This window comes from Anabas testudineus, chromosome 16 (assembly GCF_900324465.2).
Source record: "Anabas testudineus chromosome 16, fAnaTes1.2, whole genome shotgun sequence".
Lineage (NCBI taxonomy): Eukaryota > Metazoa > Chordata > Actinopteri > Anabantiformes > Anabantidae > Anabas > Anabas testudineus.
Window position 1 is genome coordinate 20,308,758 of NC_046625.1, and position 19,286 is coordinate 20,328,043.

At 42.0% G+C, this 19,286-nt stretch overlaps 1 protein-coding gene across 1 annotated transcript in view; it reads left to right on the forward strand.

The window, feature by feature from the left end:
* zfpm2a (zinc finger protein, FOG family member 2a) overlaps positions 1–19,286 on the forward strand; it is a 110,723-nt gene that overhangs the window by 16,982 nt on the left and 74,455 nt on the right. The window contains exon 2 of the mRNA XM_026373040.1: positions 13,642–13,800. Within this exon, the coding sequence (XP_026228825.1) occupies positions 13,642–13,800 (159 nt within the window). The remainder of the gene's footprint in view (positions 1–13,641; positions 13,801–19,286) is intronic.

Sequence of the window (19,286 nt, forward strand, 5' to 3'; positions counted from 1 at the left end):
AGACAGTGAAGTAGAAGAAGAAGAAGAAGGAGAAAGACAATTCAGCTGTCATAACGTTCTTCATAAATCATCTGGATGAGACGCTGTCATATTTGTGTTCACATTTGTGTTTAGAATAATCATAGGGACATAATGTTGCTTGTTTACCCGTGGTCGGCGTTCCCCAGCCGACTTTCCAGAGACACTGCAGGCTGTAGAACACGCTGCTGTGTGCGCCGATACAGAACCAGACCTTTCTCAAACCGCTCTTATGTCCGACAAGTGATGTCATTGCGCTGAACCGGCTGCTTCTTTGCCGTGCCCTCGTCAGGATCAAAGCTAATTTCTGCTGCATTAGAGGACACTTGGTGCCAGCGTACTGTGTGTTGATCTCGAGTGTTTACATGCGCTTAACTCCCTGAGGATTTTGTATTATTGTCACACTATATGGAGCACAGCCACTTGTATTGTTCTAGTACACCACCGGTAGATTTGAAAAGAGCTGAGCAATCACTGAAAGACTTACATTATCCTCCAGTCTTTGATCGCTATTCATGTGTCTGCGCTAAGTAATCTTCCCCTCTAATCTCATTCACAGATATAAATAAACAAGTAATGCTCTAAATGAGAGAGAGCACACGAGTGAACATCCAGAGGATTATGGTAATTTGAGGATAAATGGAGGTGTTTAAAAATGTGACTTTTTATTAAGAAAGTTACTTAAAAAATCAGTTTTTCACTCCATGAACTCTGAGAAATTAATCAGTAAATTGTATTTCACTCAAGTATGTGATGGAGTGATGGTTTCTGAATGGTTTGTGGCTTATTTAGAATACAAATATTGTGGTGAGCAGTTTCTGAATGTGTTGTTCAGTATCGCTCCATAAAAGTAATATTCCCCTGGGAATTGTTTAGCTTGTAAACTGTAGATACTTGAGTATTCGCTCACTATTGATTAAAAACTTAAAAATAAAAGCACCAAACACTAAATACCAACCAAATCAACACGCCCATATCGCTGACTGAGTTTTAGTGCATTGCTTTTTTTTTTTTTTTTTTAGAATCTCTTTCAACTTGACATTTGGAAAGTCAGAAATCAATTGCGTCTCCATCCCAAATGAAAGGTGGAAAAAACTAGTATATGACTTTAAAGTCAGCCTAGTTCGCCTTTGACACGGCGCATTACAAAGGGAAAGGAAAATCACACTGCATACCTGATCCATAAAAAAAGCCTTTGAAATGGATTGCTGGGTGGGATCCAGTCTGGCACAAGTCATGGCATTGATGGCACAGCCCCTGGGCGCAGGGATACTTGGCCTGGACAAGACGGTTGCTGGGCCCGTATCAGTGGGCACTGGCCCATCCTCCGGGAGCTCCTAAGCCATGCCGTCTGAAGAAGAACTGATGGGGTTGGCAGCACATATGGGCATGCTACGGGTTTTTATTTCAGTCAAAAAACAGCCCTGATGTTATCGCCTTCAGTCAACTGCACTGCAGCATCACAGAGGCTGTCTGAGATGATTGGGCTTTCCTTAAAAAAAAAAAAAAAAACCCTGTAAATTTACTTCAAAACCAAAACTTTTCTTTTGTTCAGCACCTTTTTTTTTTATACATCCCAGGTTCTCGTTCTAACTGCACACCACCAATTATAACTACAGTAGCGTGGACAGGTGACTTAGTAGCAACTTAGTAGAAAATTTAGCACCGGCCGTCCCTGTACAAAACCACACAGATGTGATGAGAAGGGATTCCACAGGTTTTCAAGCCAAGACAGGAAGATGACAGCTGCAACAGTTTTCAAAAATAGTTAGTTGATAAACTTTCACCTTTGATGAGAAGTTGAAAAGAGAGTTTCACTGTGGGCTTGGCAGAACATTAGACATAGCTGCAGGCGGGCAGGGGCACGCGAGGGATCAAGCAGTTTTAATAGGGCTCAGCCAGAGGTGACGAGAGCACTGCATGCACTGAACTGGAGGTGTGAGCCGGGGCTGCCAGTACATATCTTTTGTCTTTCATTATCTTTATTTCCTTATTATTTTAAATGGCCGGTGTGTGTGTGTGTTTTTTTTTCTTCACTAGAAGCTTTTTTGATATCCATTTAGATTGGAGCTTCATTAAAAAACCTCAGACAATGGAGTGACTTCTAATTAAGAAGCGCCGCATCTGGCCCCTGGCACCCTATCCCGTTGTTCCATCTATTTTGCTGGGGAGAATTCATTTGTTTCTTAATTAAGAAAAACACCAATAGCGTGAAAAATCTGCTTATGGTACCTGAATCCTAATTAGTTAAATAGTGAGGGGAAGGGGAAAACACATTCCAGTAGCCCTAGAAATGAACTCAGAGCTGATAAAAATGAACCAACTAGCCTTGCATAAATCGAAGCTGGGGAGAAAGTGTACCATCATTATGGCTAAGACAATATGCAAACTATCTTCAAAGAAATCAAATTGCCGGAATGTTTTCATTTGCATGTATTAACCATTAACATAATGAGGAGAAGTGACATTGGACCCGGATTGTGTGTCTGTTCGGATTGATAACTCTGCTGCATCTGCAAATAGTCTCCTCTGCAAAATTATGCTAGCAGTCAAATCAGTGTTGAACTGTGGAGGGAGAGACGGAGAGGGAGAGAGAGAGAGAGAGAGAGAGAGAGAGACTTTTGCTTTTTTCTGTTTTATCAGAGAGCTCTGTGCAAACCTGCTGCAGTGTTGAATCAGAGCCATCATCCTCTGACAGCTATCCTTAAACAGGAAGGGGCTGCGAGTCATTGTCTCTGAGATTCTGCAGAAAGCTGCTGTGTGAGTCTTATGTTTGTGTGTGTGTGTGAGTGTGAGGGTTTTGGTGGGGGGGATGTGCCCATGTGGCTGCTAGGTGGAGATGGACCTTGAGTGGACACACTTCACACTCGCCTTCCCCCAACCCACCCATGCCCTCTTACATATCGGACACATGCATCCACACGCCTGCACGGAGGCTCATGCATACGTGTGTCACCCTCTCCTCCTCCAAAACACTGGAGGATGTTTTGGAGGAGGAGGTGTGTGTGTGTGTGTGTGTGTGTGTGTGTCTGTATGTCATACATACAGACACACACACACACACATCTGAGTGCTTCCAGGATACCAAAGGCTCACTTATCTGTTCCATAAAGACTCACCATGGCCCACATTGGCGAGTTGGTGGGCAACCAGCCAAATCCACTGGGTGCTCTCCTTCTGCAGGCGTCATGCAAAACGCTGAACTGTCTTCAATATTCCAAATAATTTTTCCAACATGCTATTTCCCAGGATCAGCCTCTTAGGTCAAATTATTCAATTAAGTGTCTGTTTATTACTGATACCAAAGCTTGGTGGCGGTCCTACTTATCACCTTTTTTGCAGATTGGTGTTCTTGCAGAATACCACCATAAAGATTGCCTTGGCTGTAATTAAAATGGCACAGAGACAAATTTGGCGCAGGGCTAAGAGAGGTAGGGGGAAATTGCAGAGGCTATGTTCTGTCATCCAGTGAAAAAAGTTGGGGCTGTAAAGCCTTAAAATTATTGTTAAGACGCTACTGTACACCACAAACGAGCAGGTATAAGGGGGGGGGGGGGGTTCTGCCTTGTGGTGGCGTGTTGTAATCGCAATGAATGTATGTGTCGCAAATGATCTGGAAATAAGGGTTGTTCTTTATGGCACTGACTAAAGCTACTAAACAGGAGTGAGGGATGGGTTGTGTGGCAGAGTGGATGCTGTTTAGACGTCCTAAACGCCAGCCGGGCTTGCGTCCATCCACAGGCCTGTGTGTTTGATGAGCTATTGGCAGGCTGCGGGGACACGTGTTCCCGTGCCTCGTGGCAAATATACCTTTCACAGTCTTTGACTCCCCAAGCCTGTTTGACTTCACAGGGGGAAAAAAATAAGAAAGAAATCAAAGCACCAATAAGCTGAAGAAATAAAAACCTGAGCGACTTTGGATTTTGACAGAATCTCTTCATGCGCTCTTTGACAAAAAAAAAAAAAAATTAGCATTGTTATCGCAGATAAGTGGCGATGTTTTTACTTGGTTGTACATTTTTTGTGAAATATGTAAAATGTAAACCGAGCCTCTAACGATTCCCTTAATGACGCGGATCTTGCTTTTCTCCCCCGAATCGCGTCTTAGCGGGCTTCTCAGTGCGGGATGTCTGATATCTGAATATTAAAAGGGAGTTTCAAGCTCATCTGCAAATGTGATTTGCACATATCACACTTCTGCAGTCGTCAAGCTGCTTCATCGCCAAGCTTCTGAGCAAAAGAAGGCTGGGGAGGGGAGGGAGAAAAAAGAAAAAGAAAGATGCACATATGGGTTGCTATTGATGTATTCCATTTCTGACCTAATTTAAATCCCTGCCAACAAGCTCATATGCATACTGTACATTTGCTAAATTACAGAGTGTAAACCTTGCCTTCTCCGAGAGACAGGTGTAAACATCAATGTTGTCATAATGCACCACCGGTAAATATGATAATCGTGCCATCCTGCAAGGGAGCACAAAATAATTTGGACATCATTTTGATGCCTGAGGGGCCCAGGGGAATGCCCTCCAGAACGAAGGTGGCCCACTGACATGCTATACACGCCAAGATATAATTATGGCTGCCTGTCTTTGTTCCACCCAAGCTTCCTCTCAGAGCACTAGTAATTTGCTTGTGATATTTTGGTATTCTTTACGATTGACTTATTCTCTGTGTACTCGAGTATTACATGGGTGTAAATGAAGACGCAGGGAAGCTGCCAAATCCCGAGTTCAGAAACTATGCAAGTGCAATATCAGAACAGGAATAGGAGGCGGATAGGAAGAAGTTATTTCACAAAGCCTGATTTGAAATTTCGTCTGGCTTTCCGATACACAACGACACCTATTCCTTTCGATTTTGGGTGCCTGCTCCGAGTGTCATCGCCGGCTATCTGTGTGGGACATTGCTGATAATAAGGGCCAGTGCCAGAATATCTTTAGGGTATGCAGTGTGTCGAGCTGCAGTTTGTTGTCATGATAATCCCCTCATTTGTAATGTCGGGATCAGCAGGTTACGGCACTCCACTTGCCTGCCATGTCAAGGCTTGGGACTGGCGAGGTGGATTGTCATTTCTGAAGCAATATTTTGACAGCGCCTTCACTTTGCTCGTATGCTGCGGCTCAAAGGTCAGAGCTGTGCCACTTCCATTTACTGTGTGTGAACACTCAATCCCTGAGGAGTGGAGCTCTCTACACGAGTCTCTCTCTCACTCTCAGACACATACATGCATGTCTTTTCTTCTGCCTCTCGCTATTTAACTTGCTTGTTTTAGGAGCTAGATGTCAGGGCTTGTCCCACACAGAGCTTCATAGTGGGTCTGGAGATCCTTAAATGAAGGGCAATTACAACTTATAAACCTCGATAAAAGAGGAAATGGAGAAAGGCAGCTCTGTTCACTTTAGCTCACTGTAATGCCTGATTTCCCCTCCTGCCATCATTCCAATTAGTGTATTGTGAAGACAGCCACCTCTCCCTCAGTCACTGCTGTTCTCACCTGCCTCATATCACACACACTGCTGGGTTTTTTTAAATTTTTTTTTTAAACATAGCCTGGTATGATTGTTGCAACTGCACAATGTCTCAATGGTGTAGCTGTCATCCATTTTCCCATGTGTTCAGTGTCACTCCTCAGACACCGAGGCAGGTTATGTCAACCAAATAAGGCACTTGTCAGTAATACAAAAAGACATTGTTGCTGCTCCATTGTTACCTGCTCTGCCAGCTATCATATAGAAAGTGATGGAGTGACGGTGTTTTGGAGTGTGGTGCAGCTTCCCAGAGCCCCAGGGGTATTATGGGTGTAAATCTCCCTCACACAGTTCTGCTCCAGGCCACGGAGAGCATCATCATTAGCCGGAGCAGATGGAGGGGCTTCAGCACTGTTTTCCTTTCTCCTCTTTTTCGGACTGTACTGCAGGAATCTGGTTTGATACAGCGCGAGCGGATGGGAGCAACAGCCGTGTCCCAGACAATGAATGATGAAATCCACATGAAATCAGATGAAAGCTACAGTACCCACTTAAGAAGACGTTCTGATTCATCATTTATTTGTGAAGTGAGGAAAGTATAGATCTGGTTTGAGCACTGTGTGTGGTTATATGTCTGTGTTCTTTTGTTTCAGTGGAGCGGAAACAGAGCAAAAATGGCTGTAACAAGTAGTTAGTAAGCAAAAAAAAAAAAGACTGGAAGTACTATGACTGTTGGTTAATAAGTAATTTTCAATATTTTCTGGTTAAAATAACTGATCAGTCAATAATAGAAATCATCATTAGCTGGAGACTATACTGTGTGTTTTAATGATTTTACTTTTTCTATCTTAAAACTAGCTATTTTATTCCACAGTTTTAAGAGAATTGTTCTTATAGCAGTAAATGTCAATAAAGAAACAAATATCAAGCCTGATATAAAACTTTTAGGCCAATTCCTAGAAACTAATCAGTGCAATAATTTATCAATAAGAAGTATTTATCTCCAGCAGCCGCTAGCTCCCCATTGATGCAGCAGTATTTCACAGTGTGCTAGAGGCCTGCTATCCGGGGAGCACGTTGTACGTGCGTGCGTGTGCGCGTGTGCACTGTCTGAAGCACTGGCAGCATCCTAATCTTCCAGCAAGAAGCTTCACATGGCCAGATCAAGAATTAGGAGGCAGGCTTGGGGTGTGGGGGATGTGTGTGGGGGGGTGGAGGGCGGAGGAAAAAAGCCCATCTCAGTCTGTGTTTTAAAGGACAGTGCTTTGAATGTCATTTGACAATTTCCTTTTAATTAGAACTAATTTACAGAAAGATGCCCACCAGCTAATCTTTACAGGATAATTAACTTCTATTTTCTTTACTTTTAATTAAAAAGTGGAAAAGATTTAGCTGATCCATAAAGAATTGTTCTTTTGAAATGTTCATCAGACTTCACACTTCTTTTGGCATTGGTAATATTTAGATCCTATCTGATGCTCACAGTCTCCACCGAGTTATTGCAATGATTTTCTAACCCCCCCCCCCCCCACCCGTTATCCGAGGTATTAAGAAGTGGAACTATCAATAGTAGAAATAGGAACCAGAGGCAAATTAGAATTGAATTAATGAAGAATTTGTTGCAAAAGGAACCCCCCCATCCTTCATAATACTGGAATGAAATTGGCATCTTAGATATATCCATTTCATAGAAATTCCTTGATGGGAAAATATTGTTTTATCTACATTATTTGATACACTAATCATTTTTCTTTTTCTGAACCCTCCCTATTAAATTCTTTGAAACTACACTTGACTATAAGCTAATTGTTGCAGAGGCAGTTTTAACATTTACAACACCCCCCTCACACACACACACACACGCTCCACTAAATGAGATCAAGACAGTATGATGGTTTTCAGGTTAAACAGCAGTGTCTAACGAAGCTCTGAAGACACAGTGAAGTGTCTGCTGGCTCTACAGGATGAAAACTCCCTCAGCCTCATCAGCGCTGCTGGAGAAAACTCTTTTCTTACTACTGTTAGCACCTTCCAGCAGACTTTACTTAGTGGAGATAAAGTGAGCCAATATGAGGTGAGCGTGCTGTAGACGGAGCCTCCACTTGTCTGTGGATGAGCCAGTGGCTGAAGATGGATGCCCCCACTTAACTATGATAGCTCCCTGGAGGAGCCTCACTCAATGGCTTCATTAAAAGTGAACGTTCTAGTGGAAAACTCGCTTATAAATCAGTAATTAAGACCACACATATTTTACTTGCTTTGTTTCAGTTGTCACATCCGGTGTACAGATACATGGTTAACTTTTATTTCCTTATAAGTAACGGAGTGACACCAATAAATCATTCAGCCAGAGAAGCCAAGTGCGTAACAGGAAGGACTTAAATACAGCAGACGAGCCATCGCAGCAGCATTTTTAATTCGCTTGTTGCCCCCCTGCAAAGCAAATGTTACCCTGCAAGGAAGGCATTAGCTAAATCCATATTACTTGGAGGACAAGCTTCGTGACTTTTATGGACCAAAGATTGTGCCAGTGTCCATTTGGACATGTGCGTGTATGTGCACTGTAAACTCTAGAGAGACAAGTAGAGGTGGTGGAGTGAAGCAGGACCCAGCTAACTCCACAGAGAAACTGGCTGGCATCTGCTGAAGCCCTCGGGCATGCTCAGAGGTGCCTCCAGCATTTTAATGGCATAGTCAAATGCCAGCATGTTTTCATGCCATTCCAATTCAAATTCACTGGATAAAGAAGTAAGAGCGTGTTATTCCCCTTCAACAGTCCAGACAGAAACACTGGGCGCAACAACACAGAACTTAGCAACTCTGCAAACACGCCGGGATCCAACGTCGCGTCTGATTGGAGTAATATACTCTACAGAATTGTGTTAACACTATTTGAAAATGTGAACAAATAGCATTATTGTGCACGTGGGTAACACTTTTCAGCAGCTCTGCACAGAGTGATAGCCACAGTGATGTACACCCCACCCCACCTCAAGTCAGCGGGTGTGTCTCCATCTTACTGCACGAAGCATAAACATACAGTAATGTAAACTTCCATCTAAATGCATGATGTCATTAGATCAGATTTGTGTGTGTGTGTGTGTTTTCCAGGGATGTGAATTCATTTATTCATCCCTCCCCTTCTCCGTTTTTTTTTTTTTTTTTTAACCACAGTTTCCAGTCGAGCGTTGGTGCTGAGTTTTCAAGCAGTTTGTTGACTGTTGATTGTAAGTGCCCGAATTTAGGAAGGCAGCCATTTCTAATCACGAGAATTACATTGCTTAGCAACCGGAAAATCAAGTTAAACAATACCATTGCTTATTCTTGGTCACAGACTGCGGCTCTGAGAACACATCAGTCTCCACTGAAGCTGTTCCACGCTCCTCCCAGCACACACACACACACACACACTTGCACACAAGCAGCCGTTCACAGACGATACACAAATGCCATTAGCTCCACATTTAGTTTGATCACAGTGTACAACTCAGAAAAAGACTTGTTTGGTAACATTTATGCCGTATGAAAAAAGATGTTTGAAATGAACAAAAAATCCTTTGAGGGTTCCTGTGGCATATTGCGCTATTAAGAGTTAAATGGTATCTATTTCATTACAGTGATCAAGGATTAAATTAGAGGCTTGAGCCCTGTAACATATACACTAAGTCTCCTCCAAGACTGAGGGAGCCCTCTGCTTCCCAAAGGTCATTAGAGCTGAGGAGAGTGTATAGCCCCCTGTCTCTCCTCGCCTCCCTCCACCTTCTCCTCCCTCTCTTCTCTCTTACACTACTCGGCTCTTCCTGCAAGATGAGATGAAATTGTTTCTTTTTTTTTTTCTTTTCTATTTTCACACTTCGCTGTCAGAGAGCGAGCGTTTATCCATTTTTTTCCCTCCAGCTGTGGGGGTAAACATGTGAATGTGTATCTCTGGCTCAGAGTGCAGAGCTACTCGCAACTTGAGACAAAGTCTACATTTCAATATTTCCTCCCCCGCAGAAGTTCGAAGAGTCCTGTGGAGTATGAGTGTGTTCACCTGGAAGTGAGGAAGGCCCGGTATCACTGTTGGCACAAAGGACCAGACACAGAAAGCAGAGTTGGCAGAGGTTGAGCTGTGTGGCCCTGTTGGATTTTAGGGCCGCATTATGCATTCATGTTTAGTCTCAGGTGCTACGTTTTATCCCCAGGCCAGCTTGGACACATTTTCAATGGACCTTTTGGATGAAAACCTGTATAGGTGGGAGCAAAAATGATTTCCATGCTTATAGAGATCTGCCTCTTTGTTCTGTCAGATTCAATTACCTCACCTCTAATTAGGGAGCTATAGAGAAGGCTGGGTTTGTGATCCACACATCACACTGTGGAACCTGCTGATAATGTGAGGTATCACTATCACAGCGCGGCCACAAGCTCCCCACATTGCGGACGGCTGGAAAAAGCATGCCATGAAATTAGCAGCCACTCATACATGCAGTTTTGCATATACACACATTTGTTTAGAGCGCTGCTTTTTTTCCGAAGTGTTTGTTTCGGAGGCACGAGGTCGGCACAACTGTGTGTGTGTGTTTTTTCTTTTCATTTTCCATGTTAGTCCACTGAGGCAGACTCGTGCATCGAGTGTTTTTCTGAAAGATATGCTCATTCCACCACCTCTGTCTGTACTCTCCTCTTCCCTGCTCCCCTTCCTCTGTGACTCATTAATCCTCTGTCCATCATATGGTCTCAGAGTATCACCCCATTTTATAGACTCAGTGGGGGCATTACCATATCCCTCTCCGGAGCTCCACTCCGCATGGCCGATCCCTATCAGACAGAGGCCATGCCATGAACAAAAGAGTGACTGTGATCAAGCCTGCATTCAGCTACCAATGTCTCTATTAGTATTGGCTACTCCTGCCTGCTGCTCCTGCTGCAAGACTGTTTGAACAGGGCTGCGATTTCTCTCTCTAGTCGGCAGAGGAAGAGTCTGATGAATGTGGACGATACAGTTCAGGGTGGAAGGTGTAAATGACAAGGCTGTGGGGTGCAGGGATACCTGCACACTGAGCCTGACTGAGAGGAAGCTCAGACACAGGTCGCACAGCTTCCTAAAACATCCTTATAAAAATGAGCATGGGCTATGGCTGCTTTTTGGAAAACCAAACCTTGCTCTATAGAGGAGAGATCAGGAATTAGTACTTGACTGTCAGAGCAGAACAGACATCACAATTATAGGAAATTATTATTTTTCATGATTAGGTGATTAATGGTCTAGTCAAGTGGTACCCCTTAGAAATGAACATCACATATTGTGGCCTAAGAAAATATTTCCCCAATGTTTCTCCTCAAGGTGAAACATCAGGGAAATTAGAGGCAGTAATATGTAAAAGTATCGAAGATTTCACAAGAGAAAATGAAAAGTTACAGAAAATCCAGGTTCTCTTTTCTTTTTAATGTTATACTTTTTAGATGTAGCTGATAAGACTGTTACTTTTAAAAGATAAGCAAGTTTGGATTTATCTGTATTATTGCTTAATAAATCAAGTATTCAATCAGTTTTCAAAACTGAATAATTAATCTTAAAATCAAGCAGCACTGATATGTTTCAGAGTAAGTATGAGTTTTTCGAGACACCAACTTGGAGCAGAGCACTCCTCTCAGATCACATAGAAACACCAAGACAGATGCTGTATGTTGAAGAAATTAAAGTCATGACATAGATATCCAAAAGATTTCCAAAAACCTTTCCAAAACCATGTTTATGCTGTGATACGACATGATGTCACTCTATGATCACCTCCCATGTGAAACTCTTTGGTTCCACAGATTTGTGGGTCTGTTGTAACGAGCGCAACATCCTGTGTTGTACTCTGTGGCGAAGTTAACTGCAGACGCTCTCGCCGCAGTGTCATTGGCCATCTGAACTCCGGCGGAGGCGTGATAAGAGGGTGAAGCAGCAGACATTCCTCTGGCCCAATTCGTCAGCAGACCCTATAGAAATGCACCAACAAGCGCAGGTCACACAGTGAATGTGACAGGATTTTAAACAGTACACAACTAAATATAGCAGGAACGCCACTATCAGAAAATGAGTTAGGAGTGTGGTGCTAGTCGTTTAGAAAGTCATTATTCTTATCATTGCTGTCTCTGAAATAATTTCAGGTCTCTCTATGCAATGAATACTGTATAATAAACTAAACATGTGAGAATGCGAACAAACTTTAGTAATCTGCGCAGTCCCCAAGAAGTAGCCATCAGACCCCCTTTAATGTCTCCGACTGGGTGGAGTATTTCATTTTTCCATATTCAGTAAAGCCTCCAGTATCTCGATCAGTTTGAAAATGCTCCATTTAGTTACTATCTGCTAGAGTGGGGAAGTGAGATGCCCTTATTCTGAGTCTATTAAACCTCAATTCTATCTCATCTTATCTACCTAATCTTTGTGTCTTGTTGACCATGAAGTTTATCTTTAATCTCTCTTCGCCCTTATTATCTCACACTGTAGGTCTATTTTCTGCGGTGCAATGGTGCTGCTGTATTTCGTTTACTTGTACACATAGTTCTTATTCAGCTGTGTAATGGAAAATGTACAGAGTGTGTGCATAGAAATGTATTTACCACTTTCTTTCACACTGTCTTCAATTGCCTTGGCAGGAGCTCTTAACGCCAGTCATACAATCTCCCCTTGATACAGCGATATTTATCTCTCCGTATCATCTTAAGCAATGGTACCCTCATCGAGTCACTTCACGCCTCACTTCACTCCTTAGCGAATCAACACAAGGCATCGGATAAGATCATAAAACTGTATCCTAATTTAAAAGAGGCACTCTGCCTCCACAGCGTCTATTAGAGATCTGTGTGCTAATTCTTTTCATGTTCGGGGCTCCTGCAGATGTAGGGTTCTACAAAGGAGTAATTTATAAGACTAATGAAAAGAAGCAAGCAGTTTGTGGACATCAGGGGGGTCTTTTATGAGGCTTGGTGCGGGAAGAAAGAGAAACAGGAGAGGCGCACCAGCCCCACTTTTCTGAACTGAAATTATTGCTTTATTAAAGCTGAGGGGCTCACTCCCCACTACAATAGAACAAACACACTGAAAGGTGTCGAGAGGATATCAGTGTACTCTGTTTGAGCCTCAGGATGATGCACAAAAGGCTGCAACATGCCGTAGCTCATGTGTGACACGAAGAAATGGAGACAGCATCCACATCTTGCAGGCGGTGATGGCAGCACTTTTAAATATAACTGGAGATCTTTTTTATTTTAGCTTGAATGTATAATTTCAAATATAAACTAACCTTAAACTTGGAGTGTTCTATCACCTTCTTCGCTGTGGTAATTCCTGTGTAGACATCGGGGGACATATTTTGGTGGGAAGTAGTTGTGTGCAAGATGCACATTATCTTAATAACATTCAAATGCCGGGTGAGATGTTTTTCAGGACTAATACAATTCAGGTAGCAGCACAGTAATTCCGTCAATGCCCTTGATTGAAGCAAAATAGTAATATTCAAATACCAAAAAGAGATGTACAGCTACAAGCAAAACTCCGAAATCATTTAGATTTAAAGAAATAATATTGCACAGAGGGGGGAAAAATTAATCACACGGAAAAGTGTCTCCTTTAAGATTGCACTGGTGTATTACCCGGAGGCATGGAATGTAAATGGAAAATCAACATTGTACCCTGTGATAAGGCTAACAAATTAATAAAAGTATTTTCTTTCCCCCTCCCATGCTGATGGATGAAAAGTCTGGAAAGGAACTTTTTTTCCTCCCTCCCTCCGTTTGTGTGAGGTTTTGTTTTGCAGGTAGCGGGATTAACATCAACGCTCACCTTGGCTGCATGTCAGCTTGTTTTCCAGATAGAACACAGCCTCAAAGGGCTTTTTCAGTAGCTATAATGGAAATACCTGAAATACTATGATAAAACAATCGTCTTTATTGACGTGGTTTTATGTTTGTCTGCACATTGAGCGTATAGACAATATATTACAGCACTGTGCTGCGCCTCTAAAGTTGCAGTATCGCAATAAAGGAGACAATGTTAGGCAGATTTTCTTATTTTTATTTTATTTTTTTCATGAAAGCCTAAAGGATGTGATGAAAGAGCTGAACATCTCCCCTCTGTTTGTGTCTGTCTGTGTATGTATATGTGTGTGTATTCTCTCAGGTCCTCTGGAGGATGGCCTGGAGGAAGAGGAGGAGGAGTGCATCTCCGAGGAGAACGAGCTCTTGGCCAAAGACGAGTTCTCTGTGGAGGAGAACTTCACCGCAGAGTTTGAGGCCGAGAACATGAGCTGCGAAGACATGGAGTACTTCTGCAACAAAGGCGAGCATCATTTAATTATTCCACGCTCAAACTCCACAAGCAGTGTTTTCCACAAGCGGTGTACTGTGCTCTTTTTAATACCTAATATTAAAAAGACAATATGTTAACGTATCTTTGTGCCAAGCATCACAAATAAGTTAAACTCCTGCCAATGGTGTCTAATAAAATTCCTCAGCGTGTTCAAATGAAACCTGGCAGAACTTGTATCCGTGCGAGAATTTCTCCCACATCACTGCCTCGAGTTGGAACTATCCATTTTGATATTTGATCCTAGCAATCCGCAGTGATGGGAGCAGTGGTTTGATCTGAAAGAGGGAGAGAGACAGATAGAGAGAGATGGCATTGGCAACACTGGCTCTCCCTCTGTGATAGTGCTGTGAAGGTGTGCTATGGTGCACCAATGCACTGGAGAGCGTAGCACTTCCCTTTGAGCCGACGCTAAAGATCTGTGGATGCTCAGCAGCACCTGCTACAGCTTGGAGGTCCAGCACTATAAAGCGCCTCAGCGTCGCCAAATGCACCCGAGTCCTCTTTGAACTCCAATTCAATTAGATTGCTTCTTTGTATGTTTGTTTCATTTCGGTCACACCTTGCCATCACAGGAGCTAATTTGTGGTCTGCTCCAGGTTACAGTGTGAAGATGACAGACTTGCCCCGCCTCCCTCCCCCTAACTCCCCCCATTCGTCCCAACGCCCCCCCTCCCTCTTCATACCCTCCGGTGGCGTGGCATTCACTACCCCAGGTGTCCCTGCTCTTACTGGCGCATGGATGCCATAAATTTGACTTTTTAATGAAGAACCAGTGCTTCGAATGTCTGCCTCTTCTTTCGTCTTTCAAAGAGAAAATTGTTTAGAATTATTTCTTCACACTTCTAAACTGATGTGCCTCGTGGGATTACATTACTGAAGAAAAAGAAATCTTTCATGTTTCAGGTAGGCTATGCCCCACTAATCGTATCAATAATGCTTTTCTTTTGTTCTCTGGGAAAAGTTGAACGGCGCAATTGTTCCGAAATTGCAATTACCAGCAACGCCTCGTTTGCTTCACCCTTTGTCTCCTTCATAGTGTGTCCTTACCCAAACTTCAAAGCACAATGTATGGTCTTGTAATAACCCAGTAGCTATGAAATAGATGTTGCAGTACACATTTGTGGTAATAGCTGGAAATAAAAGTACAACTTCTTGTACAATCTTCAAAGAACCTTGTTAGAGCACTTAGATATTTCCATTGTTTTGGATAAAACCACGAGACGAACTGGGCCTCAAATCTTCTTTCCCCATGTTTATGAATAAAGTCAACACTAAATAGCGATCCAAAATGTCAAATACTGCTTTTCAGTTAATCTGGTTCCTATTACTTTGCTATCAGAGCTTACAGTAGCTAATTCTCCCTTTTGCATTCTAAGAACCAAATGATGTACTATCCAAATTTCTTTTTTCTTCGTGGCAAGTTGTATGCAATCATCAGGTGTAGCCTTTTCCCTATGATCCCTTCTTCAATTAGATCTATTTAAAACTAATGTCAGAGTGGCTTAAATTTACCTCACTTATGTGGAACTACTGTGAATTAAACAGGACGCAATCCTAGCGGCATTAAATGGTTTAAGTGTGTTATTCCTCGACTATAGGAGGAAAAAGAGAGCCCCCTTGATTAACTAAACCCTCTCAAATGTGATGGCGTGCTGTAATTAGCCCGGTGCGGACTTGAACGCGGGTTTTAAAGCAGCCACTCATCCCATGGCCTTTATCTTCTGCTGCTTCCCGGAGAATAAGGTCTCCCGTGTAAGGTTCCTCCACTGAGCAGTGACTCTCTGGTCTTAGCTTAGCCTTGTATCTGTGTAGTCACTCTCTGAAATGGGCTTGTCAGGGGGACCTAAAACCTCCATTAAAAGTTTCAGTCTATAATAGGTATTAAAAAGCTGTAGGAACACAAAGAGGAGTACCAATTTTCATTAACATATGAAGCACTTATTAACTTTGATCAGAGTGCGGTGAAGTAGCAAAGCCGCTTAAAGGCGCAAAGGTCAAGAAGTTGAGTGCCACCAAAGACTCAGCCATTTGCCTTACCCTTGCAGAAAAGGGACTCCCTAGATAAGTGCATGGAGCACCTTGATGTCCCATCTTGGTTTGAGGCTTGGGAACCTCTAAATTGGGTGATGGTTGACTCCATAACCTGTTTAGTTAATGGTGTCAGGGCTCTGGATTTGTCTGCCTCCCCGCTGATGTGGTTTGTAAAATTCTGGTGGTATCGCGTACAGGAGCAAATGATGATTGTAAAATCTAACCAAACTGCCAAACTGTGAGCATATCATATGCCAGTGTTTACTCAATTATTAAACTTAGGTACATCATTTTACTTGCTGCCAATTAAACTACTTCAAATTTTAACTCCACTGTGTTACAGAGGGAAATATTGGACTGATCACTCCAGTACATTTAATAGACAGCTTAAATGATTTACTTTGCAGGTTTGGGTTCAGATAATCAATAAATGCATTGTTATGGCTGACTGTACCTAGCTACAGATAATGTAGCTCAACTCGACCCTTTAACATTAAAAGGCTACTTAATAATCAGATATTAGGTATAATAATTACATTTACTATAATAACATTTATGGTAATACAACAATGATTATACTTCACTTTTAGGTTTAAAGTATATTAGATTAAGTATTTTTGCACAACTTTATTTTATTTAAATAAAGATTATTTTAATAGAGAGTATGTCTTCATCACTACTCTTCAGACCCCAACTTATGTGCCATTACATCTATGCAGAGCTGGCTCACACAGGGGGTGAAAAGAACCAGTCAAGTCCCCTGGAGAAGGAACAGAGTATTAATACACATAGAATCAAAGGGGGTCTGCCTGCCTTTTGAGAGCTCTGTGACATATCTAAAGAAATAACCTTGGCTTTTCCTTGTGATTAAAACAGAATCCTACCTCAAACAACTCCTGCTCGGTCAGTTCCACATTTATGGAGCTCTGCTTGTGAAGAGCTCATAGTTGAACTGATTTCACAGCGAAGATTTATACTCTATTGACACACCTGGCTCCATAATTGTAAGAAAGATACCTTTTTATATACACTGAGTGGCATCTTTTTTTTTACTGAAATTGTGAAATTTCACCTTGCTGTTTTACCCCCCTCTTTTATTGTTGGCTATCTGTGTAGTTCAGCACAGGGTGTTGCCACAAGCTGTTCCCTTTCTATGTTCCAAGTGTTGTCTGATGACAAACGACTTCCTTCGTTAGCTCTGACAGTAAATTTACATGTCATTTCATGTGTCTCATTTCCTAGATGTAACACATTGTTTTTTGACGTTGTTGTACATGCCTTTTCTCAGCTCAAACTGCTTGGTTCTGATGGATTTTTGAGTCAAGGTACATCAAACGTGACTAAACGTGAACACTTGCACTCTTCTGCACTGCTCTCTTTTTGCACAGATTATAGAATTATAATTTTATCACACTGTAAGTGAGGAGTGGAAGCTCAGGACTTTATACCCAGGGCTTAAAATTGCAAATAACAAACCCACCTTGACCCTTCAAATAACCTCTCAGTGGGTAATTTGACTTGCAGCAGTCAGAGACATGCAGTGGCAAGAAAAAGTATGTGAACCTTTGGGAATTTCATAGTTTTCCACATTAATTTGTCATAAAATGAGCAAAACAAAATCTGATCTTTTATGTCTTTATTGAGAACAACCATAAAAACCTTAGTGCGAGTGGAAAAGGTATGTGAACCCTTGGAATAGATAAGGTGGATTTTGTTTTATGCACTTGGGAATTGATGCAGCAAAGCAGGCCCAAATTATGATGTTTTCTCCACTATACTTTACGATTGGGAAGAAGTTTTCATGATGATATGCAGTTCCCTTTTTTACGCCAAGTATACGTAGTGTGTGTTCTTTCCAAATAGTTCAATCTTAGTTTCATCAGTCCACAAACATTTTGCCCATACTGCTGTGGAGTGCCAGTGTGCTCTTTAGCAAACTTCAGGCATGCAGCAATGTTCTTTTTAATAAACAGCGGCTTCCTTCATGGTGTCCTGCCATAGACATGCTGCTTGTTCAATATTTTACCTACTGTAGACTCATGAACACAGATGTTAGCCAGTTCCAGTGATGCCTTCAGATCTCTGGCTTTCACTCGGGACTCCTTCTTTACCTCATTGATGAGTGTTCGTTGTGCTCTTAGGGCATTTGACATCACTTTGTAACCCTTTCCAGCTCTATGTAAATCAATAATTCTTGATTGTAGATCCTCTGAAAGCTCCTTTTTACGAGGCATGGCTCTCATAAGCGTATTCTTCTTGTTCTAAATAAAGATACGAAAGAACAGATTTTTAAAAATTATTTAAAGCACATTATATTTGTTAATACTCTTGACTTAGATGAAGATCAGATCACATTTTATGACAAATAAAAGCAGAAAACCATGAGATTCCAAAATGTTCACATACTTTTTCTTGTACAGTCACAAACAGAAAGTGGCAGAATTAATTATACCACTCTTTGTGTAACACAGAAGTAATCAGAATCTCCAGTAACAGAAGAAGAAGATCTCCTTAGCTCTTTTGCCACAGCTGCCAGTGCCCAGAATGTTGAATTGTAATGCACAGTTGATGCTGGAGAATATGGGGAAATGCTAATTTGTGGTGCGATAAGATGAATCGAGTCATCCCTTTAGCCCCATTTGACTCAGTGGAGGAAATTAATCATTAATGTTTGTTAAGTATGACAATCTAACTGGGCCAGATCTACATGCTCAGAGACTGAGGCAGAGTGAGATAAAGACCCAGGCTGCAGACAGGGAGGAAAACTGCCAGATTCTGTAATGATGGGAATTTATTGGCATTTAAAGAGACAGTGGCAAGGCATTTCACTAATAGCCTCCCTCCATTGGAGTGCTCTGCCTGCCACAAATTTCATGCAATTCGAATCTATTTTTCAGATAGCAGAGAAGTCTTACAGCTATGCTTGACTTTGGTGAAAAAGGTTTCTTCCTGGAATTGACTTTATCTGTTGCAGCATAATCTGCATCAACAACCAAATATGCAATATCAACTGACTAGCACTACCACTGCTGGGGTGACGGCAGGCATCTTTCCTAATAATACATTCTGAAAATCATTGGCAGCCCCAACACTGGCAATATTGTGATGGGTTTAGAAGGGAGAGTGGCAGTGGGTTAAAGTCATCAAGCCTACACCTAAGTAACATATATAACTGTGCAATCCCATATGGAGATTTAAAAATACTTATACTTCATTTTGCAGAAATTGCAACCTGTCTCTAGACTCACTGGTCAGGATTAGAGAGCTCTGAGCTCCTTAAAGTCACACACGAGAGATTGACATTTTCAAGGGCTTCCTTTGCAGAGACAATGCTAAAAGGGAGAGAAAAAGCCAATATGACTTTGTTGCTACCTTGCTCGAGAAATTGTTTGTGTAAATCGCCTATAAGCTTATTGACCTGAATG